This window comes from Podarcis melisellensis (assembly GCF_964234715.1).
Source record: "Podarcis melisellensis genome assembly, chromosome: 9".
Classification (NCBI taxonomy): Eukaryota; Metazoa; Chordata; class Lepidosauria; order Squamata; family Lacertidae; genus Podarcis; species Podarcis melisellensis.
This window is the reverse complement of record NC_138541.1, coordinates 23,069,715-23,094,782: the sequence shown is the minus strand read 5'-3', so window position 1 is coordinate 23,094,782 and position 25,068 is coordinate 23,069,715. Positions and strand designations below refer to the sequence as shown.

General features: G+C 45.5%; 1 protein-coding gene across 1 annotated transcript in view; it reads left to right on the top strand.

Moving 5' to 3' along the window:
* The first annotated feature begins 11,638 nt into the window (after positions 1 to 11,638).
* The window catches only part of DKK2 (dickkopf WNT signaling pathway inhibitor 2), a 56,434-nt gene continuing 43,004 nt past the window's right edge, over positions 11,639 to 25,068 (top strand). Inside the window, exon 1 of the mRNA XM_081925409.1 lies at positions 11,639 to 12,549. Within this exon, the coding sequence (XP_081781535.1) occupies positions 12,289 to 12,549 (261 nt within the window). The 5' untranslated portion in view covers positions 11,639 to 12,288. The remainder of the gene's footprint in view (positions 12,550 to 25,068) is intronic.

The window sequence follows — 25,068 nt, the reverse complement described above, 5'->3', positions numbered from 1 at the left end:
TAAGTGTGCAGGAATTGAAATCCATAAGCAACTCGATTCAGAAAACTCCATGGTTCGGTTCAGTCCATTCCCTTCAATACAATAAAGACTCAGGGTGGGCAACAGCACACCATGTGCCACATTCAGCCATTGACTTACTCTGTGTGCCCCCAATGCCCCCCCCCAGCATCTTCCAAATCTCCTTTTGATCAAGTACCAGCCGACATGGCAACTGAGCTGCCTATGGAGAAATAGGTTGCCTTATTCTTGCTCCAGCAGATCGCTTTTCTTCCCTGCTAAGCTTAGAGAAAGAGAAGCCTCTTTTTCTGCTCCTAGGATGCCAGTGGAGAAACAGATCATTCTTTTCTTGCCCTAGCATCTCACTTTATTTCCTTGCTAGGCTGGGGGAGGGGAGAAATGAAGCTTTGATTCCCTCACCCATCATGGAAGGAAAAGAGAATGTGAATGGGAATTATGTGATTATATGAATGGGAGGGAAAGAAAGCATGGGATGGAAATGGATGATGCTCAGTCAATAGAGCATGAGACTCTTAATCTCAGGGGTGTGGGTTCAAGCTCCAGATTCCTGCATTGCAGGGGATTGAGCTAGAAACCCCAATGGTCCCTTCCAACCCTACAATTCTATGATTCTATGAATGTGTGTGTGAATTAGTATGAAAACGAGAAATGGAGAGAGGGGTGGTGAAGAGAGAGACTGATGTGTGATGATGATGAACTGGGGAGTTTGTAATATATGACTCTGTATTTGTGTGAATGAAGATGGATGGACGAATGGATGGTAAAAATGTAAAGGACCCCTGGATGGTTACATCCAGTCAAAGGCAGCTATGGGGTGTGGGTCTCAACTCGCTTTCAGGCCGAGGGAGCTGGCGTTTGTCCACAGACAGCTTTCCGGCTCATGTGACCAGCATGACTAAACTGCTTCTGACACAATGGAACACCATGACAGAAACCAGAGTACATGGAAATGCCATTTACCTTCCAGCCACAGTGGTACCTATTTATTGACTTGCACTGGTGTGCTTTCAAACTGCTAGGTTGGCAGGACCTGGGACAGAGCAACGGGAGCTCACCCCATCATGAGGATTTGAACCGCCAACTTTCTGATTGGCAAGCCCAAGAGCCTCAGTGCCACCCGCATTACCCGTGGATAGATGGATGGGAGTGAGAATGAGTGCATGTAATGGCTGGATGAAGGTGACATGGGTGCTTGCCAACTTTTGACACACCCACCACTGCTTTGCATCCCCTGGCCACTTTCCCTTGAGGGTACACTACCCTAAAAGTGAAAAAAGATTACTCACTCTTGAAAACACTGTGATCCTAAATGAGTCTCAACAGCAACAAGAACAAAGCTTCCATTTCCAAGTTAGCATTTAAAACTAATGTTTAGTGCTCTCATGCTTAGCTGGCTTATAGAATGGACAAACTTCGGCATAAGTATGGCAGCCTAAATTGCTTATGGATTGCACTATGGTTATGATGCATAGTCAGTCAATGCATTACTCCTGTTAGTAGAATGACATCATGAAGCCTTGCCTTTAAATGTTTGAAGTAATGTTACTGTTTTGTTAGACACAACATCTCTGATACAAATAATTGCTTTTGTGTGTGGGACAAGTGTCGCTGATTGTATTTGTCAGAAATTCCTGGTTTCTGACCAGGAATGATGGCAAGAGAACAATGCTGCCTCAAATGTCCCAATCATCCCATTTTTTGTGGGAGTTGTGGAAGTTCCTAATGACAAATCAATATCCATGCCTGTAACCGAGTGACACACATCAGGAAGAATCAGGAAATTGACAATCTTTTTCATAGACTGCAGAGTGACTAATGTGGCCTGATTCAGAAGGCTGTTGGTTAAGGAAGCCATTTTGTATGAGCCATAAATGGAAACATATCTGACATGGGTGCTGTAGGAAAAATGGGGAGGCAAGCACAACAGATGCAAAAGTAGATGTTTCTTGGGCTGCTGTTAAATAACTTAGAATGCCAATAAAGAAGTGGGAGTCCTGACGGTAGTTTGGTCTGGCTCCAGAGGCAATGAGGCTCAACAAGGAGGCACAGGTGATGGAACTGGGCACCCCCTCCCCCAAACTTCATTCCAGATTTGCTAGTTGCATAGAAATTTCCTTCCTCTTCCCTATAAGTAACCAGGACCATACTCTCTTCACACATTTTGCTTGGTCCACTGTTATTATGGACAACCGGGGAATGTCTTTATGACCTACAATATATTTTTCAATTGGTAATTAAATAAAACTGCGAAGGGAGCACTTTGGGGAGAATACGTCAAGGGATGAGCTCTTACTATATATGGCTTATAAGAGTTGCTGAATGGGATGTCAGAAATTCATTGCAGCTGGAAAGGAAAATTGTAAAAAAAAGCTTCAGAATCACTGAACAATACACCTTTATTTTTTTTATACAACGTCTTTCATTCAGTCATTGTCTCCGAAACTTCACAGGGAATGAAAAACAGATTTCATTTTTTAAGAGCAGGTAATGTTGTTTATTTAAAGGGGGAAATATGCAGGATCGGAAGAAAAAAAAATGACCTCATGCTTGTGTAAGTCAGGTATGGTTGCATTTAAGTGATTTGACTTCCTAATGGTAATAAAGCCTAAACCAGAGTGAATCAACAGAGTGATCACCAACATTAGTCATACTCTGAGTTGGCCTGCTTAAATGACTGGACCATTGATTTCAATGGGTCTATTATGACTATGATGTTTGGATACACCCTCCCATGAAGATGAGTGAGATGCTGAAGTCCTATGGTGGTATGCTGGGCAGGGGCAGGGAACTTCAGACCTGGGGTAGGTGACTGTCCCTTGTATCTGGCCCTCAGAACTTTCCAGGACAACACCCTCTCTCTCCAAGGCCACACTCCTAACCAGTCCTGCTTTTTATCCTCCCCTAGTATTTCCCTTCTTGGAATTAGGGGAAGGATTTGATTCAGTTCACTGATCTAATTCACAATTTTTTTTGAAACCATCCATGAACCAAAACACAGCCATCCTTTGAGATTCACACTTCTCTAAATGTTGTAGTGCAGTTCTCAGGCCCGCTAACGTGAGCAAAAACACATATACATTAGTAACTTGTGCATAAGGTAAAGGGACCCCTGACCATTAGGTCCAGTCGTGGCTGACTCTGGGGTTGCGGCACTCATCTCGCTTTATTGGCCGAGGGAGCCGGTGTACAGCTTGTGGATCATGTGGCCAGCATGACTAAGCCACTTCTGGCGAACCAGAGCAGCACACGGAAACGCCATTTACCTTCCCACCAGAGCGGTACCTATTTATCTACTTGCACTTTGTCGTGCTTTTGAACTGCTAGGTTGGCAGGAGCTGGGACCGAGCAACAGGAGGTCACCCCGTCATGGGGATTCGAACCGCCAACCTTCTGATCAGCAAGTCCAAGGCTCTGTGGTTTAACCCACAGCGCCACCCGCATCCCTAACTTGTGCATATAAAGCATATATTAGTGAAAATAACATATAAAAACACACACTTTACGTTGGGGAGGGGAAAAATGAGACATTGAGATAAGTTGAAATTGGCAGATTTGCCCATCCCCATCTGAAATGTGTCCTTGAACTGAGATGTTGCGTCTTACTTGCCTGGATAGAAGTTAAAGAGATGTCTGTTGTTGTACATGTACAGAAGCATCTGTGTTGCTAAAGCAAAGCCTATTATAATAAAATACATGTCCCATCTGACCACAGACATGTGGCCCTTGCAAAGTTCCCTTGGGCTGAAGAGGTTTCCTCACCCCTGCAATAGAGTGCTCCACTTCAGGCTCCGTAGGAGGCATTCAATTTTTGAATGTTCCCCCGGGGAGGAAAAACACCCCAATGCAACTCTTTATAAGTAAAAATCTAACATATCAAGGGGAAGACTATACTGAATTCTTCTCCCTGGCATGCTCATTTCCTACATGCAGGAAGTTGTTTAATGTAACAGTAATTCAGAAATGGTATTTCCCATCTGCAGCCTGAAGTGCAGCCTATAGTTCAGATTCCAATTATCTCTGTCTCACCTGAGCCTGGCCTGCACATGCAGGAGGAGAATGCAATGATTGCACAGGGATTAGAACCCCAATCCTTTCAGGCCTGAGTCCAACTCTTTCTACACTATATGTGTGTGTAAAGGTAAAGGTACCCTTGACCATTAGGTCCAGCTGCGGACGACTCTGGGGTTGCGGCGCTCATCTCGCGCTGTAGGCTGAGGGAGCTGGTGTTTGTCTGCAGACAGCTTCTGGGTCATGTGGCCAGCATGTCTAAGCCGCTTCTGGCAAACCAGAGCAGCTCACGGAAACACTGTTTACCTTCCCACTGGAGTGGTACCTATTTATCTACTTGCACTTTGATGTGCTTTCGAACTGCAAGGTGGGCAGGAGCTGGGACTGAACAACGGGAGCTCACCCCGTTGCGGGGATTCAAACCACCGACCTTCTGATCAGCAAGCCCTAGGCTCTGTGGTTTAGACCACAGCACCACCCGTGTCCCTTATGTGTGTGACAAATGTCAATTTACCAGTACTCAGCTTGGAGGCCTTTTCTGACCCCATTCCACCTCCTTCTCAGCACAGCCTGCATCTGGCTAGGATTTGCTGCTAAAGTTTTCAACTGTTTCCACGTAGCATCCAATAATGTCAGTCTTCCTTCTGATCCAATCCCTCACAGTGTCTTAGAAATTTAGAATGCCACCCCACATTCAGAAATACTTAGAAAGCATTACTTTGTAAGATGTTTCTTACAGATGGTCAGATGCTCTTCAGAGGAATTCACCCTCAAGAGCAGGAAATCCTTTCTGGAGGAAAAGGAATTTTAAGGCTCAAGGACTCTTGGGAAGCTACTTAATCTGCTGCATCGTTTAGATCTGAGTGCAGAAGAACGTAGGTGCCTATGGGGGGCATTAGGGCAAGTGATTAAAATTCACTATTGGGGTTCCACTTCCACAGCTTCTCGGAGCTGAAGTCTTTGTCTGAAGAGAGTAGACAGAGTCAATGAGATAAAAGGAATTCACAGTCTTTAAGTCCAGAAACAGTGTAAATAAAATGGGATAGCGTGTTTTGGACACTTGCTTTATGGAAACCTCTTCCGGCAGATATTTAATAGAATCACAGAATTGTAGAAGGGACCCCAAGAGGCATCTAGTCCAATCCCCTGCAATGCAGAAGTCTCAGCTAAAGCATCCATGACAGGTGCCATCCAACCTTTGCTTAAAAACCTCCAAGGAAGCAGAATCCACAACCTCCCAAAGGAGACTCTTTCACTGTCAATCTGCTCTTATTGTCAGAAAGTTATTCCTGATGTTTAGTTGGAATCTCCTTTCTTGTAGATTGAAGCCGTTGGTTTGAGTTCTACCCGCCAGAGCAGGAGAAAACAAACTTTTTCCCTCTTCCATTTGACAGCCTTTGAGATATTTGAGGATGCCTATCACATCTCTTCTCCGTCTTCTATTTTCGAGGCTAAACATATCCAGATCCTTCAACCGTTCTTGATAAGGCTTGGTTTCTCAGAGCCTTGATCATCTTGGTTGCCCTCTTCTGCACACGTTTCAGCTTATCCGCATCCTTGTGCCCAGAAATTGTGGTGCTCAGAATTGGACACAGTGTTTCAGGTGTGGTCTGACCAAAGCAGAATAGAGTGGTGCTATTTGCAAGGCATCTTTTGAGTGGCTTTGCTCAGTTTTGATGAGAAGGCTCCTTTGGTGGTGGAAAGTGGGTCAGCCTTCCTTCCTTTCAGGAGCTCCACTCCAGTCCCACTCACTTCCACTCAACATATATGAGACACTAGGTGATATTATGGATAGCTATGGAGCGTTTGCCACTGCTGACAGCCAACTTTCATCTTTTCTTAACACCCAACCCACTACCCTCAGTTCTTAGACAGTGTCCATGGCTGTCACTATTTCTCCATGTCTGGGAACTTGCTGTATCCTGGGGGTCTGTGATACTGTGGAGTTTTTCCTGTGACCCTCTGAGGCCCTCCTCAAATTTATCCATTAAAAAAGAAGTTTTTAATTAAATTGAATTGCTGCTGTCATAGCAATAAAACAATGATGCCCAAAGGGGTTTCTCACCCAATTTTCCAGTTTCTTTTAAATTTTAAATATTTTATTGATCACTTCCATGTGCCCCCTGCTGTGATTCTGTGAAGCCAAAAGGGTATTTGTGACCTGTCATAACCTCCCCATCTTGAAATTTAACATCTCCATGCAGAATATAAGAATGATGAGAACAGCAACCATGTAGAATATTGAAACCATCACTCACATTTTGGTGTGGTTTAGATTTCACAAAAGCCTAAAACTAGTGAATAGATTTGCATATATCTAAGCCAAGTTGTTATGAAAATGTTTCTCGATCTTCCCAGGCCAAGTACACTGTTTACTACTAACTAAGCAAACTTTAGCTGATACTCCCCTTTCTGTAAATAAATACATCTGTCAAATATGAATCAAACATCCTTGTCCTTCACTATGAAGCCAAGGAACTTTGAATAATTAGAGGAAGTTGCCTTACGCCACTCAGTCTGCTACACTGATTGGCTGCAGCTCTGCAGGGCTTCAGAGGCCATTTTGGCTGTGTGTCCTGGAAGACCTGCTCCCTTGCGTTGCAGGACTTTCTGCAGCTGGTCTGGAAGGGCAGGGCCCTGACTCCAGCTGCAAAAGCTGAGAACTCTGAACAGACAGTTGGGCTCCAGTGTTGTTTAGTTTGCAGCTGTCATTGATATTACTATGCTGTTATCAATACCCATAGCATAGGGGTTGTTGTTTTTTAGCAATGGTATCAAAGAACTTTGTTTTTTGCCGGTGTGTATGTGTGGAGTGGGAGATGAAATATATGCAAAGGTGTAGGGAACATTTGATCTTCCAGATGTTGCTGGAATGATGAGTCCATCATTCCTGGCCATTACTCCACTTTCTGGGGCAAGGAATTGGCTATCTTTTGCCTGGTAAAGAGGAGACTGAGAAGAGATCTGATAGCCTGGAGGGCTGTCTCATGGAGGATGGAGCAAACTTGGTTGCTCCTGCTCCAGAGGCTAGCATCCGAACCAATCAATTCAAGTCACAAAAAAGGAAAGTCAAGAGAAACATCAGGAATAACTTTCTGAAAGTAAGAGCTGTTTGACAGTGGCGTGGACTTCTTCTGTATGTTGTGGACTCTCCTTCCTTGGAGGTTTTCAAGCAGAGGTTGGATTGCCATCTGTCATGTATGATCAAGTTGAGATTCCTGCATTCTTTCTTTCTTTCTTTGGCAATCACTGGTAGCCAAGTAAGAGTGTCTTCCATAAACACGGTTTTAACAGTGAGTCCATAAGTGACTGTGGAGGCTAATTCTGGATCCACACATCCTTCCACAGTGGTTTCCAGCAGTGGCGTAGCATGGGGGGTGCAGGGGGGCCGTCCGCACCGGGCGCAACATCTGGGGGGGCGCTCACACTCACAGCTCTGTGCCCCTACCGGGTTAGGGGGCGCAAATTACTTGCCTTGCCCCGGGTGCTGACAACGCACGCTACGCTACTGGTTTCCAGTCAGGAGTTGATCCCTCAGGGTCCCTTCCTACTGGACACATCTATTATTCTGCTCCTACACAGGGAGCAGAATAATAGTGGCATGGGGGCATCAGATTTCTTGGTTACAGGGAGAGTGTATGGATTTGTCCTACTTCAGACTGCCGGAGGGAGTGGGGACGCATGTTCTCAGTACTCCCCAGCTGTGTTAGCTGGGACTGATGAAAGCTGTAGTGCCAAACATCTGGAGGGCACCAGGTTGGCAAAGGCTGCTGGAAAATCTCCCACCCCCGCCTTGAGGAAGATTACATTTCCCCAGGCCTTCCGTGTGAACTTTTTCTGCCAGTCGAAATCTTTTCCACTCGATCACAGCAGGAAGACTTGGAAATAAATCCCAGTGACTTCAGCGGAATTTACTCCGAAACCCAATCAAAGAAAAACGTCGAGATGTCCCTTGTTTGTACATCGGCGCTCGAGTCTCTGCCTGGCTATCTTCCTTCCTGCCGGTCTCAGCTGGAAAGAGCCCGTCAAGTTATCAGTCCTCTTCTAGGCAGATGAAACATTTCCTTTTCGTCTTCACAAGGTGTTGGTTGTGTGAGAGGCGCCTACACACAGAGAAGCATAAACTCCCAGATAAGTAGAAATTTTTGATTGTGTTTCGGGGCAGGAACTCCGGAGCGCCACATTCCGCATAAATCTTTGCAAAAGGATCGCGCCCCTCAGTCCTCTTTCCTGGGAGTAAAGACCATGACCATATAGGCACTTAAACCTAGTCTGTCTGACACGTGTAAACCATCAGTCCAAAGGGTGTCTAAATGCCCCCCCGAAGAATCAAAGAATTAGAGAGTTGGAAGGTGTCTCAGGGTTCATCTCGTCCAACCCCCTGCGTATCTCCTGCGAAATATGTCCCGTAAATGTAATAGAACTTTCTTCTCGCTGCTTTTATGCTGCAAACCAATACCCATTTTCTTGGGAGTAAGCACCGTTGAACACCGTGCACCATCTTTCTGAGTAGGAACGCTCTCATCCTTCTCTGGACAAGGGCTTGTAGCCCGATCCCATGCGTGTTTACTCAGAAGCAGATCCACCCAGGGCAGATCCCATGGGGAGAAGAAATTTGATTCAGATTCGCTGCTTCTGGTTGATAACAAATGGGGATTTCTTGCGCCCAGGAATGGGGGGGGGGGGACCCGTTGAAAGCTAATGTTCAGGACCACGGAGCCACTTCAAAAGCACCGTCCTGCGAGGTTGTGTGTGTGTGTGTGTGTGTGTCCTCATATCCTCCTTAGATCGGCATTTCCTGGATCAACAGGATTCCTATGCTGTCACTTTTCTGAACCAGGCGAATCCGGAGGAGACCTCCAATGCCAGTGGTTTACAGCCCAGTCCTGGCTGTGCCTACTCAAAAGTAAGTCCTGTTGAAAATGAGGCTTACTCTCAGGTAAGTGGGGTTAGGAGGATACCCACTCACTTCTGAGCAAGACACCTATAAGGTTGCACCCTTGGCGCCTCTTTACACAGGGAGGAAATAAATTGACCAGAAAATGCAGCCTCTCCGCTCCTTCTCTGGGTGATCTGTAGTAGACCGGGAAGGATTTATGAGCCTTGTTGTTTAGCAAAGGGCCACGACAAAATCACACACCCACACCCACCCCTTTAAAAGAAAGGACTGAAATGAAGAAAGCTGGAGAGGATCTTTGCGTGGAAGAAGGACTTGAAATCCGCTCAGTTCTGCAGCTCATATTGCTCGGCTCAGAATACGTTCGTCCCAATGGATGTGTCTTGCACCTGGCTCCATTTGGGGGATCTAGTAAAAAAGAAAGCAGGTGAAGGCTGAAGGCTGCCCCCCCCTCCGGATCCCATCCCACTCCTTATCGCAAGGACAGTCATCTCTTAGAACATATATTCTTATTGATTTATTGCGTGTATATCTCATCTTTTCGTCTAAGGAGCTCAAGGTGGTGTACATGGTTCTCCTCCTCCGCATTTTATCCCCACAACAACCCTTTGAGGTAGGTCCACCTGACAGGCAGTGACTAGCCCAAGGACGCACAGGGAGCTCTATGGCCCAGCGGGATTTGAACCCTCGTCTCTCAGATCCTAGTCCGACAGTCTTAACCACTCCACCATCGCTGCCTAGAAAGATATTTTGAGAGAGAGGAAGAGGAAAGAATTTATGGTAACAGCACACAGACAGGTCAGTCCAATGGTCCTTCTGATCTCAACCCCCTTGGACAGCAGAGTCTATTATATTGGTTGGGACTACTACTCTACAGTTGCTTACCGGATGGAAGAGGAGCGCAGCGTTATAGCTCTGGGCAAAGGGGTCCTCGACTTTCAGAGATTCAGTATCTCTTGTTGCCTTGGACCCAACCGTGGTACACGTGAAACAAGCAGAAACTCCAAAACCCGAAGTTCACCAGCCAAAGATGCCACAGAAAGGAGACACTTCTCTAGAACTTTAGAGAGTTCTCTAGAACTTTATCAGACAAGAGATTTCGCGAAGCAAGAGATGGAGGGGACCAGGGTTTATTTTATTTTTTTAAGTACCAAAATTAGAAGGGCGCTGTAGCATGAGATAGTCCAGGCTCTGAGAGAGAAGTGTGTTTCTCTGAGCACATGCAGAGAGCCCTCCCCGCCTGGACGGGAGAGCTCCCCTTGAATAAGAGCTCAAAGAACCATAGAATTGTAGAGGTGAAAGGGATCCGAGGGTAATCTAGTCCAGCCCCCTGCAATACAGGTCGGGGATATATTAAATATATGCCCATGGGGCACCGAGATAACTTTCTAACAAGGGCTCCTCAACCTGGTCCATACAAGCCCGCGGAAGCAAAGAATGGAAGCGTTTTGAATTTCAGTTAAGCCAAGAACAGTTAAGCCAAGAACAGAATATTTTGATGGATTCGAAATCATGGGTGGTGGGTTCTCTTCAGGCACCGGGTGGGGGTGGGGAGAGAGGCTCAGCTTGGCTTCACCCAGCAATAAAAGCCAAGGGTCTTCTCTGGCGTCAGGGACAAGACCCAGTCCCGTGGTTCTGTTGCAGCAGGAGTTTGGTGGCCAGCAGATTTGATCGCAGCGACAGCTTCTCAGGACCAGAGCGCACTTTGCCCGGCATGTATGACTGGCGAGCCTCGGTTGGTGGTTGATATCGAAATATGCCCTTTGCAATATCAGGTGTAATGCGAGCAATACTGCCAAGTCCTGCTGATGTGACTTGGATATATTTTAAAGGTTGCAGAATAATAGCATATACTTATATCATTTGTATTTCATGGAGGTCTGGTCTGACTTAGACAGATCTCTCTCTCTCTCTCTCTCTCTCTCTCTCTCTCTCTCTCTCTCTCACACACACACACACACACACACACACACACACACACAGAGAGAGACATCTTCCTCCATATCTATATATGGCGAGTGATCGCCAAAGAAGAAGGTATATATACTATGAAATGCGCCAGGCAAACCTATGAGTTTCTCAGGTGCCGCCGGACGCCTTACAGTTTAAGCGCAACTAGAAAAATCCTCACCCCACCCCATGCCTTTCGGATTCCGGATCAAACTGTGCGGTGTGTTCGCCGGCGAGAAAACCCAATTGAACAAAACGTTGTGTCAAAGGTTCGCAGGCTTCCGGTCTCGCACAGAGCTCTGAGCGCAAAGCGGGGAAGCGTTCTGTGCCTCCCGACGCCTGGCAATCCTGACCTGTCCCCAACATTTCTTAGAGGCGGGGGGTTCCATTTCCAAAAGAAAACGAGGGCTCTAACCTCCCTAAAAGCCCTCTTAAAGGAAAGGTTTTTTTCCCCCGGGGTAGGTGGAAGAAAGACCGCATCAGAGATGAGTGCGAAGGCGGGAAGGTACTTTAGACCCGGACAGAGACAGGGCAGACCGTTTTATTTATTCCTTCTGTACTCCGAGGGCTCGAGAGGAGGAGGAGGAGGAGCAGGAGGAAGGCGCCGGGTGGGACTTGGGAGGAGATGTGGGGAGTGGGAGAGAGGAGGGCGTATGAGTCAGCTTCCCTCCCTGTCAACTCGGCTCGGCTTTTGGGGGGCGGAGGGAAAACTGCGCCGGGGGAAGCTATAAAAGCGAAGGGGGTAGGAGGAGAGCTAGGCGAGTTGCCGGGGACCGGGCTGGAGCGCGGACCGACGGGACGGACGAGGCGCTTGAATCCACTTCTGCCCGGCTAGGCGCACTGGGTCCTTCTCCCCCAGCACCCACCCAGGACTTTCGCCTGGCCTCCCCTCGGGATGTCCGGGACCAGCTAACTGCAAGCGCGAAGGAGGCGAGCGTGTGTCCCTTTTTCCCCCGACGGAAGCGCGAGCGAGAGGGCGCTAAGCCGGCCCGGCCATCCATCCAGCCTTGCCTCGACCGGGAGCGGGTCGCCTTGGAGTTCGCCCTGCGGGCTGCTCCGGCAGCAGCTAGAGGCGGAGCAGGCGGGCGGCGAGCAGCGACTGCCTTCCTTTCGCTCCCTCCTTCTCCAGAAGCGCAGCCGCTGCCGCGAGGACCGAGCCGCCCGCCCCCTCCAGGGAGCGCTTCTCGCGCCAGGCTCCTCGGAGTCTTTTCCAAAATGCCATCTGGGGGGCTTTGATGTGCATCGCCTGCGCTTCCGTGAATGAGAAGAACATCGCGATGCAATAGAAGAAGCAGCAGCAGAAGGTGCTTTGAAAAATCTAGATAAAACGCACCAGTCAAGCCAAGAACAAGACCCACCCCCACCCCCAAACCCCGGAAAAGAAGCGTCAGCCTTCCTTTCTGGGGCGAGGGGAGATGATCATGCTGAGCTGGAATCAGTTCTCCACGTCGCGCCCTCTACTCTTCCTGGCCGCGCTCCTGGTGGTGGAGAGCTCCCAGCTAGACGGCACCAAGGTGAACTCTATCAAGTCCACCCTAATGGGCGAGACGCCGACGCAGGCGACCACCAACAGGTCGACCACCTTCCACCAAGGATTGGCTCTCGGGAGCAGCAAGAAGGGCAAAATCTTGGGCCAGGGGGGCAAGGGGCTGAAGCATTATCACCGGCAAGGCGAGGTAGGAAGCCATCCCTGCCTGCTTCTTTCTTTCTTTCTTTCTTTCTTTCTTTCTTTCTTTCTTTCTTTCTTTCTTTCTTTCTTTCTTTCTTTCTTTCTTTCTTTCTTTCTTTCTTTCTTTCTTTCTTTCTTTCTTTCTTTCTTTCTTTCTTTCTTTCTGTAGGATACCACCCCTGCCTTCCTCCTTTCCCATCCGGTTCGCGCAGCCCGCTCCTCTGCTTGCGACCAAACTGCTCTGTATCAGCCCACATGATGCTCCAGGAACTTAGTTCCAACCCTCTTTTCTTAAAAACAAACAAACACCAGTTTCAGGATTAGCGGGAGCTCCTTCCCCTCTCAGGTCCGTCCACAGCATTCAGAGATAGACTGCTCCTGAACATGGAGGGTCTCTTGTCTTGGGATCTCTAGCTAACAGTGGGTTGTAGCCAAATGCTGGTCTTACTCAGAGTAGACCCACTGAAATTAATGGACTTAAGGTACTTGGCTGATTTGAATGGGCCTACTCTGCGTAGGACTTGCACTGCATGCAGCCCAAAGATAAAGAAATAAAAACATGGCAACAGAGTATTGATTGCCAAGTCCATACAGCCCCTATCACAGTGTTTTCTCTCTGTTGTGTGTGTGCACAAATAGTACACTTCGCAGGGGTGTTGTGAAGATAAAATGGAGAGCGGGACTCATGAATGTTGCCTTATGCTCCATGGAGGAAATGTGAGATGTATTACATTTTACACAGTAGTAGAAACAGTGGGCGCTACTAGGAAGAATGATAATTTCTCATTGTTTTGCTATTTGTCGTGTGACATTAGTGCAACCAGTTGGCAGAGGTGCAAAACTGCAAAGTTGAGCATGAAATCAGAACATTGTAAGACAGTGATCCTAAGCCAGCTTGATTGAAATCAGTGGGACTGATTGCTAAGCGCTTAAGGATTAGGATATAAATGTGTCTCCAATTATAGGAGAATAGTTGTTGCTCTCCATCAATGCTCACTCTCATAATAGAGGTCAATAGCTGGAGAGCCCAGGAATCAAATTCAGCTCCCTGACAGAACAAATCTCCACCACATACACTCACAGTAAGAAAGACATTAGTGGCTGTGGAAAGAAGACTTGTTTCTAGTTTATCTGCGGGGTGGTGGGGTGAGACAGGAGCTGCAACTCTAACCTCCATTCCACTACTGAAGTGTCCCCACACCACCAGATCAGTTGCTAGCCAGGGTTTTGGAGTCAAAACGAAGGTAACTCTGGAGATCTGTGATCAGATCTACCGAAACTGAGGGAAGGGAACTGAATGGGATAGTGGAACTGGATGAGTGAGCATTTTATCTGCTCCCCTCCATAATAGCTGCTACTACTTCCACCTCTCTAAGCCCTGGTGCAATTTGCGCACACCCCAATAGCTGTTTTTAATTTATTTATTTTTAAGTGTGGAGATCTGATAATGGATCTCTTGCACCATGTCTGTTTTGGCCCTTAGATGTTCATAATGGAAGGTGGTATTGTTTTTGGTCAAACCTTAAGCACAGAGGAGGTGCTAACTGGGTAGGAATCCATCCAAGTTTGCCTGACAATAAGGTTTCTTTTCCTCCTGTCCCATCTTCCCAATACTCAGGAGATTATTAGGGACATTGTACTCTTACTGAGTCATGGGATTTCTCCCCTTGCCTCCTGCCTTGAATAACTTTGGTGTTCTGCATTCCACAAAAAAAGCAAAGGGCATAGAAATTTGTGTATTGGTGGTGATCTGCCCAGACAGTGTTTGGCTGCTAAGGTACGGCTGTTTGATATGAGCCACAAGGAGACAGAGAGTGCAGCAACTGGACCGCTAAGATTCAGTCAACAATGAAAGGGTACAGTCCCTCTTTATCCTTAACAGGCTTTTTAAGAGAAAGGTTTGCTAAGTCACTTTATTTGCTGACCAAGTGACCAGCTCTCCTAACGTTTTAACAGTACCTTCTGAATAATAGGATGTACGGTAACAGTTTATGATGGAATATGTGGCTACCAGGTAGGAAAATTTATAATATTTGGGGAGGGGGTGAGTCACAGATTCATTGTCTGAATTTTGACCCCTTTCCTCCATTCTGTTAACTGCAAACCCATTGGTTAAAGATGTTAACAAAAGATGTTACAGTAGATTACATTTTAATGGGATGGTATGAAACATGTGTTGCCATTCACAACTGAGTGTAATTGTCAAAGTGGCATCCTCAAGGAAGGAAATTTCCACCAGCCTTGGATTTAAGATGGATAGTAAGTGGAGACAGGCAATTCTGCCATGAGGGATTGTAATGCCAGCTAATGGGAGAATTAATGAGCATTCTGGCTTGTTTGTTTGTTTTTACCCATTGAGAATGTCAGAAAACAATGCTGGAATTTAGCCCAGACTATAGACAGTTACACTAGATCAGTGAATGAAGTTGTCACCGTGTATTTGTGATCATTTGCTTTGCAAGGGTTCTGCTTCATTGGTGGATAAGGTAGCAAACACAGGTATTGCAAAAAAAGTTTTGATCTTGTACCACCCTAATAATATGCACCATATTGATAGGATTTTCTCCCAGTGGGGTTTCCAATGAAGTGCGTTTTTTAAAAAATACCCCCCCATAAAATAAAGAGGGTTTTGCTTATTCCATCACAAAGTCATTGAGCTATTCCCTCCCTTTTCTTCTTCCATTCTATCTCCATGCCTTATACCATGCTGCCCCATGTGGTTGGACTGATCTCCTTTACATTCAGCAAATGACTTATGAATATTGTAAGCGACATTATACAGAGTCAGTCCATTGATCCAGCATGACTCAGTCCATCTGCCCAGAATCTTCAGGGCCAGACAAAAGAAAATTCTAGCTTTGCTACCTGAAAATCCTACCATTCAAGGTCTACCGAAAATATCGCTCATTCCCTTTAAGCTCTTCACTGATAATTAATGTTGAGCCAAGCCCTCTCTAAAGTTCCATCTTAGCCTTGCCTTCACTTTAACCATGAGGGTCTTCTATTCTATTCTAATCCCCTGCAATGAAGGAATTTTATGCACCCTGCACATTATTTACAGTGCGTATAATAACAAATAAATGAATACCCAGTACAGCACAGTAGTTGGGACAGCAGTAAGAGCTACGGCCATGGTTGCTTTTCATTCTGTTTATTCATTGACTTCATTCTCTGAAAGTTCATTTGCTAGGATGATGGCAAAAGCCTTGCCTTCAGTGAACTCCTGTAAACCCTTTTCCTTTTGATTTTGCCTGGAATTTTATTTTGAAATAGTTATAAATGCAGACAACGGAAAGGAAGAATGCATTTAACAATCCAAGAGGTCCACTGAATTAAGGGAAATTGACTGATTGCACTCCTTAGTCCATCATGGGACGGTGAGAGTAAAACAGCCTGAGGAGAAGCTGATTAACTATCAAGAGAGTTTTCATGTGTAAGTTAAGTAGCTGAATCACGGGGTGGGGAAAATATACAAACATCCTTGATCTGCTTGATAGATCCTTGAAGGGCTTCCATTTAGATGATAAGTGAAAACCATATTACTGTAGCATCTTTTCCTTTCAAGTTGAGATTCTTTGCTTATTGTAGTTGCTGATATTTTTTTTAATCTCACAACTTCACCGCTGTGTACAATTGCCTAAGAAGGTCTTTATGCAGCAACCAGGGTTGCTCAGTTTAAAAAGATGATGCGAAAGTTGCCTTTAATGTACAGCATCCACAGCTGTTAGGTTTAAAATAATGCCATGCAAGAAAACCTTAGTACATGACAATTGCCAAACATTATGATTTATATGATAATTTCAAAGGCGTTCCACTCCTAAGAAAACACTGTTCAAATCAGTGCTGTTTTGGAACTGGGGTTTCACACAGTGAACAAAAATTCTAGCAAATGGTATTGGATCTCCCTATCATTGATGTAAACTGGGGTCAGTTCACCCAACAAAAGCAAGTGGCAAAGTCTGGACTCTTCCATGAAAGGCTTCAGGAGGGGTATGATTCATTTCATTTCTTTATTTATTTTAAAACTGTATTGCCTATTTCTCAAGGGAAACTCAGTGAGGTTAAAGGTAAAGGGACCCCTGACCATTAGGTCCAATCGCAGACGACTCTGGGGTTGCAGTGCTCATCTCGCTTTATTAGCCAAGGGAGCCAGCGTACAGCTTCTGGGTCATGTGGCTAGCATGACTAAGCCGCTTCTGGTGAACCAGAGCAGCGCACGGAAACACTGTTTACCTTCCCACCAGAGCGGTACCTATTTATCTACTTGCACTCCGTGCTTTCGAACTGTTAGGTTGGCAGGAGCCGGGACCGAGCAACGGGAGCTCACCCCGTCGCAGGGATTTGAACCGCCAACCTTCTGATCGGCAAGCCCTAGATATAATCACTAAAATGTATACATTCAATTTTTTATTTTTTTTAAATGAATAGTATCCAATCCCAGCACAGCACATATGCAACAGAACTGAGCCAGCACAATTAGGCAGTTATGCTGCCTGAAGTGGCAGGGTGATGGAGACTGATAAGCCTCATTTGGCAAGGCATTCCATAGATCAGTGGTTCTCAGAGGGTGTGGCAGATGCAGATTTGGGGAGCACGACTGGAACGCTTGCATTGGGTGCTGAGGTGAGAAGGTGCTGCAGGAGGCACTGCAACAATGATTTAGAATGGAAGGCAAGAGGGCGCCAAATTTTGACACCTCACAGGGCGCTGCTGAAATTTGAAAGCCCAACATCTACCGCTGAGTGTGGCGCATCACTCTGGTGTGGCAGGAGAGGATGGCAAGCATGGCGGGAAGATTCAAGGGCAGTCAAACTCAATGAGTTCTTATATACTTACGGTACATATCTAAGTGGCTCATTTATATTTTGGGAATGATTGATGTTCTTATATAGCTGCATTGTTTTATTCTTCCTGGATGTCCCATGATCATATTATAAAGTGGTTGTGTTCTGTGTTGTAAATCAAGCATGGCTAGGAGTTGTTTCTTTTAGTTTCCCAGCATATTTCTTATCAATGAAAAAGTTGGTGCGGCACGAACAAAATTTTATTCTGAAAGTGTGGCCCAGAGAATAACGTTTGAGAACTACTCCATAGACAGAAGGCACAATGGAAAAGCTTGAAAGCTTCTCCTCCAATGAATACTCCCCCCTCCCAGACCTACAAACTTAGCATGCCAGTAGAAAAGCTCATTCCACTATCTCCTTACTTTCCTGTCTTTCTATGTGCAGGCAATTTTCTCCTTGACATGCTGCTTTTCAGTGTGCAGAGAGAGCATTTAGACATTACCCTGAAGCCTGAAACCACACAGTCTGGAAAGAACATAACCATTTGTTTCTGCTAAACATTGTTTCTGCTAAAGGGATAAAGATATCCCTTTATCTCCGCTATGAAGCAACTTATAGCAACAGAGCGGAAAGCAGTAGGGGGCTAGAATGATTATACAATGCATCAATTTTATTATGCCTTGTTAACATGACTTGCCTAATCACACAGACCACTTACTTGAAAGTAAGTTCTGCTGAAATCAGTTGGGTTTATTTCCTCGAAGTTGTAGTTCTGAAGCCTAGAAGGTTCAGAAAAAGGCGGACAAAACCATCAATGGGATGGAGCAACTCTATGAAGAAAGGTTGTACCATTTGGGATTTCTTTTAGTTAGGAGGTAACGTGATGGAAGTTTTTAAAATTCTGCATGGGATGAGGAAAGGGGGTAGAGAAGAGTTTTTCTTCTTCTCTCGTAACACAATCATGGGCATCTAAAGAAGTTAAATGTTGGAAGATTCAGGGCCAGGCCCATGCAGAGTGTGTGCCAGGGGCAGCCAGGTACACCCCCCAGGCCTTGGAGAGTTAAACTGGGAGGGGGCTCCTGCCAGGAGCCTTTTGGACTTACACCATCATGCCAAGAGTTTATAACCTTCTTCTAACAAGACTCCTGCCTCAGGCAAACTCTGCTTGGGCCTGTTCAGGACAGGGAAAAGAAAATATGTCTTCACACAGCACATAGTTAAACCTATGAACTTGCTTCCGCAGGAGGCAGCGATGACCACAAACCTAAAGGGATTTAAATGAGGATTAGAGAAATTGGTGGAGAGGGCTATCGAAGGCTATTAGCCATGATGGTTATGTTCTGTCTCCACAGTTGGGGCAGCAATACTTCTGAATACCAGTTGCTGGAAACCACGGGAGCATGAAGTTTTCTCGTGCTGAAATCTTGCTTGTGGGTTTCTCACAGCCACTGTGAGAACAGGATGCTAGACTAGGTGAGCCATCCAGCAGGCTCTTATGCAAAGGACGTTTCCAGAGTTGCCCATGGCAAGAGGGAGAACCTGTGATGGGACACAGGAAATTCATTGTCACCTACAGAATTATGGGAAGTAAGTTTGATAGACAGACTAGAAAGACTAGTTTGGAGGAGCCAAGGAGTAGCGAAAGTGTTTATTATATGAGCAACTTTTTAATCTCTGCTATAAAGACCAGACCTTAATATACTGTGGCTGAGATCTGTGTTTTGGGGGTGCACCCTTAAGTATTCCTGGGTGCCATCCTTGTATAGCTTGACACTCCTTCAAATTGTGGCCAGTATTTTTAGCCCTGCAAGTATCTGCAGTGATTATCCTTTTATGAACTGATAATGATTTTCTTCAGCTGATCATTTGCTTTGATGGCATTAACGATTTCAAAGCTAGAAGTCTTGCCTTTAAGAAGAGCGGTTTCATATATCCTAAATAATTAGCACATAACAGTCAAATATTTTTTGTTTCAAATGAACCTTTATTAGATTAGTACTTCTCCCTGACTTGTTTAGACTACAAAATATTGTTTGGAGGAACACAAAACTCTGTTTGTTAAAAGAACAAGGCTTCCTTTTCTTTTTCATTCTCTCTCTCTGCCCGCTTTCTTTTCCTTTCCCTTTATGACATTTTATTTCTTTGATATGATTAGTTTCTAAGATGGTTGCCTCCTTTCATAAAGAGAGAAAGAGAGACTTTGGAAAAAGTGGCAAATGCACAAAACGAATGGGATAAAGTGGCTTTGTTTGCTTATTGTAGCTATTAGAAAGCTACCAAAAGCGATCCCATTGTAAATTATTGGAGTGCAATTGGAATGATTCTGCCCTGCACATTAAAAATGATTCCAGGCTACACAAAAGAACAGTGTTCAATGTGTGTTGGGTTAAGCCGATTAACCAATTTGCCTACAAAAGAACTCATAAATAAATAAAGGTTTCAATCTTATGTGCACACTTCTTGAAAGTAAGCCCTATTGAACTCAATGGGGCTTCCTTCTGAGTTAGACGTGGAAAGGACTGCACTGTTAGGGTGTGTCCAGAACAGCAGTTTTTCCGTGTGGTTTGCTACTGCTAATCCACATCAGAGCAGGCCAAAGTCTGTAGTGTATTCCATTACCATTTGCATTCCTGTTGCACACAAACGTGTGGGCAATGAGACAAATGGGTTTCCCACCAAGTGTATACACAACCAGAGCAGCACTCAATTGTGGCTTTTTAGAAGGTGTATCTGTATGATGCAAGAGTTTTCAAGCTCTTGCTTGTCATATCCCTACGTTACATTTTTAGGTGTAAACTTTGCAATCCAGGCATACACCTTGAAAAATAACATGTGCTTCGGCCATGCCTATTTTTGAAACAAAGGCCTGAGTTTTTGCACAGCTGGTCTAGAGACTGGACTTGTGGTTCTTCTTTTTCCTGGCAAGCGGTGTGCTCCATTACACAGTGCTTTGAATTTTTTGCCAGATTTTTTAAAGATTTTCAAGCATACCCCTCCTGATTCTTGACAACAGAGAACCATCAGGTTGTCCTGAAGGAAGTGCCAGCTTGGGCACTGATTCCTTAGTCACCAAACCTAGAATCATAGAGTTGAAGGGGATTCCTAGGGTCATCTATTCCAACCCCCTGCAATGCCTGAAACTTGTGTCAGCAGGATAGCATAATGTGCTCCAGTGTAACTCTGCCCCAGTCACTCTGGGGAATGGCCATTGCTCAGTGGTACGAGGTCCCAGGAGAGAGACTCCTTTCTGAAATCCAGCAGAGCCAAAGCTGGTTAGAGTAAGCTGGACCAATGGTCTGATGTGGCTTACAGCAACTTCCTGTGTTCTGCCACAAGCAGAGTGTGCAGGATACGATTAATACGCCAAAATGGTGCTTGGGGGAGTGTTGGGGAGTGTTGCACCCCCTGGTTTGCTTCTGTTACCTCTGCCACCTATCCTCAAAAGTCCCTTTTCATGCCGCCAAGTTTGATAGTGGACGCTACCCAAGCTGGGAGAGAAATGCTGGCACCACCATTGGGCAAATGAGACATTTGCTTCAGGTCATTGAGAGTGTGCGCATGCCACCTGCCATGCCCTTCACCCTCTAAGCTAGCCTGCTGCCCTTGGATACAGTTGAGGACACTGACTCATTGCAACCGAAGCATAATTCAGCTTCCAATCTGGTCAGATTCTATAGGTGGAAGGGTGAAGGCTTCATCTCAGGCAGTCCTGGTGGGAAGGGACCAAAACTTCTGCTTCTGCATTCATTATGTGCATTAAATCACACCCTCATCTTCTGATATTATGGAGTACAGCATTTGAAGTAGGGTACCTGTGTGTCTTTCTTTACAGACAACAGTCTGATTTAGGCCCGGTTTAATAATACAGAACCAGAAGTTGGGAGAGCAGCAATCTTGAGATCAGCACCTGGACAGCAGACTGAACAGGCACACAGATCACCTGATCACAGTATTCCCCACTAGGGTGATATACATTGTATTTCTATTTAAATTATAGCAATCAATTCTAAGTCTGAGGTCTAGGCTGAATGCAGCTACTCCACTCTTCAATGGTGGGACACTTATTGAGATGTTCCACCCTGGGAGACTGATGGAATACGATGGATTCCTGAATGCTCTGGAGGTATTTCCGGGCCAGCTGACCTGCCTGGTGTTCCTGTTGAGCCTCTTCTCTCACTCTGGAAGGGTGAGATGGGAAGAGCCATTGACATAATTGGTCCTGAGTGCTTTGGAGCATGTAAGTCACCTTGGTACTCTAGTGTCCTATGTGAGATAAAACAGGAGGGTCAGCAGTTAGATCACAGGTGGTGTAAATCTTGGTCCAAAAACTGACCAAACATGGATGAGATTGCACCAGTGTGCCTACCATGGGTTGGTGGCAGAAAAAGCTAACGTCTTCATTGCCATTATATCTGCAAGTAGTTGTCCAGAAGAGCATTTCTGAGTGGTGAATGGGCTTTTGTCATCTGGCAAAGAGAACATTGCTCTGACACCCTTGGAGGTCAGATTTGGAGAGATTTGGAGGCAACCAGCAGAACTATGTAAAGTATTGTCTGTTCCATCTGTACGGATCAGTTTCAATGATTGTGACATGAGGAGGCAGACAAGCTCCTTGAAGAAATGAAACCACTCACCTGTCCCTTGCCCATCTTGGCTTCTTAGAGCTAGTTCTCTGTAGACATTGACAGTGTTAGGTAAAAACCAAGAAAATATGTGATGCAATTTTTTGATGGGGTATAATCTGAGAACTTCTTTTACATTTATCAATCACTTGATTATCTTTGCAATTATTATTTATTCATTCGGATTTCTAAGGAAGCTCCGTGGGTGGAGAATTTAAATCCAAACCAGAACATTTCTGTTTGGGTCCTTTGTGTACAATTTCCCCCCTGGGCTGGAGCATACCATTAAAACTGAGTTTGTCACATCCCGAGAAGAATCCCTAGCTGGAGTTTCATACCAGTGGGCAAATAAAACTGTACAACACTGAATAATTGACCACAGTATCCTGAAGGCACAGCCATAATAGGCCCTCTTGAACACCAAACATGTAACCACAGTATCTTAAATAATTAGTAACCCAGAGAATTCCAAATCCTTAACCATGGGACCTCAGCAAAATTTCACTATGCAAACCAGAAGCAATTGCAGTTCTGGACGAGCAGTGAGAGCTGTTTGCCATTCTGCTTTGCTTTATAAAGTCTTAAGTGTTTATTATGATGAAGCTTCCTTGCTTACTGTTGGTGTTCCTATTCGCTTTTCCTTCCAGGGATTTCATCTTGTCATGTGGAGGCTCCTTTGATTTACTGCATTTTTAATATGGCAACTTGAAAGAAGGGAAAATACCATAATGCATTTTATTATCTCTACTATAATAAGCCCCAGCCTGTAGTCGAGATCAGAGTCCTACTTGGCTGAGCCATGTACAAAAACCCACCAGGATAAGAGCATCCTTGATTGGATGATCTTGTAATTCAAACCAGTAATACAGCTAAACTAGGAAAGCATTGGTATGATAATGATTTCCCCTGTATAACGGCCCTCCATATTTAGAATGCAATTCCACAATGGGATGGGTGGGTAGGTGATGGGACAGGCATAGACAACCACAGCCTTCAAGCTTTGATTGTATAGATTAGTATTGTGACAGTTCCCCATATCTTATAATGCTGAGTGAGAGAGGGAGAGCTACAGACAAGGAAAGAGGGAGAAATGGATAGCAGAGGGACGGGGGGTGGGGGTGGGAGCCCTATAGAATCCTGCCATGCTGCAAACCCCACCCACTTTGCCCACCCATTGGCTGTGGCACTGATTGACTTTTCCCATGGGGTCAATAGCGTTTTGTAGGGGGAAAGTTCCCTGTACATCTCTCTCTACTAGAATGTTGCTTCCAGAATTGACACCTGATTGAGGGACCACAGCTCCATGGTAGAGCATCTGCTTTGCAGGTAAAAGGTCCATTCCTCGGCATTTCTGAGTATGACTGGGACAGTTCCTTCTTTGAAAGATGCAGTGAAGCGTCTACAATACTTAGCCTAGGCAATACTGAGCTAGATGGGCCAATGGTCCGACCCAATATAAGGCAGCTTCCTCTGTTCACTTTGAAGAGGGCACTGGGCAAGGTGTCCTATGGTGAGCCTGCTCCTGTGATGTTCTCATGCGGCTGTGGTGGGAGCATTCCAGGCAGCATGCCTCTGAATACTACCGGTAGTTTAGGGAGAACAGGCCAGAGCCATCTGATTGGCCATTCAGCAAAACAGGATGATGGAGTAAGTCAGCTCTTAGCTGGGACTCTGGCTACCCTTTCTAATTTCCCATAATGCCCCAGAAATATTGCTAGGCTAGGAACATTGCATACATTAAAAGGGTGTGTAGGTCCAGCTGCCTGTGCTGTTTTGACTTCCAGGCAGGAAAAAGAAATCAAAATGCAGCAATGACAACTGCCATATGATGTCAGATATGGATGCTGGTCTTGCTGTTAAGCATCGTTGCAGGACCTCCTAAGGTGCACCTCTTGACTTGCACATGCAGATGCCTCCTACTGCTGGAGGTTGATGGGTCAACATATATTTGGTTGGAAATTCCTCCCCCTCCCGGGAGCTGAAAATGCTTTGGCCGCACCATCATTATGGATTGTATAAACCAGGGATGGGGCATCTCAGGTCTGGGAGCCAAATGTGGCCCTCTAGACCTCTCTATCTGACCTCTAGGATTCTCCTTAGCTCGCAGCCTATCTTCAGTCATACCCCTGACCTGCCTTGCTTTGCATGCAGTGTTTGGGCTAAAATGTGTCTTTGAACTCCGATAATGCCTCTTGCCTGAGAGGGAGAGAGATGTGCAAGCAAATAAACATTAGTTGCTCAACCAACTTTTGATTCTGACTCCACCCACCACTAGCATATGGCCCCTGGAAGGGAATATGGCCCTCAGCACAAACAACGTTCCCCAGTTGTGATGTAAGCACTCATTTGCACAGTCCATAGTGTTCCAGAACTTGCAACATCTAGAACTTGCAACACTGAGTAAATGCATGGTGACTACAGTATAGACAGCCATGTTGTTGTTGTTGTTGTTGTTTAGTCATTTAGTCGTGTCCGACTCTTTGTGACCCCATGGACCAGAGCACGCCAGGCACTCCTGTCTTCCACTGCCTCCCGCAGCTTGGTCAAACTCATGCTGGTAGCTTCAAGAACACTGTCCAACCATCTCATCCTCTGTCGTCCCCTTCTCTTTGTGCCCTCAATATTTCCCAACAATCTGTTGTCCTGTCTCTAGCTCTTTTGCAAAAAGTTATCCATCCAGAAAATACTTTGTTCTTGCTAAAGGTTCTCCAGAAAATTATTATGACAGAACTGATTTGAGAATTCACACCTAAGAAGAAGACAATATGTTAAAGAAACAGCTCAGCTTCCACTATTTCTTTTAGAGAATTAGTAGCCAACTGAAGAAATGAGGGTTTATGGAGTACTGAATAAAGAGATCTTGGAAAAAGAGGGAAAATGTATATTTTGTGGTGGTGGAGGAGGAGAAAGTATATAAATGAGATGAGGGTTTTGTATGGGACATTAAGCAGGCATGGCAGGCAGATGACTCTCCTAGGAAACAGAGCAACTCTGCAAGCCCTGAGAAATCATTTCATAAATATATGCACTGTACCATTGTTGTAGGATAATATTATTAGTTATGTGTGAACATATGGAAGGAGGCCTTCAGGTGTACAGAAATCCCAGATGTCTTGCAAA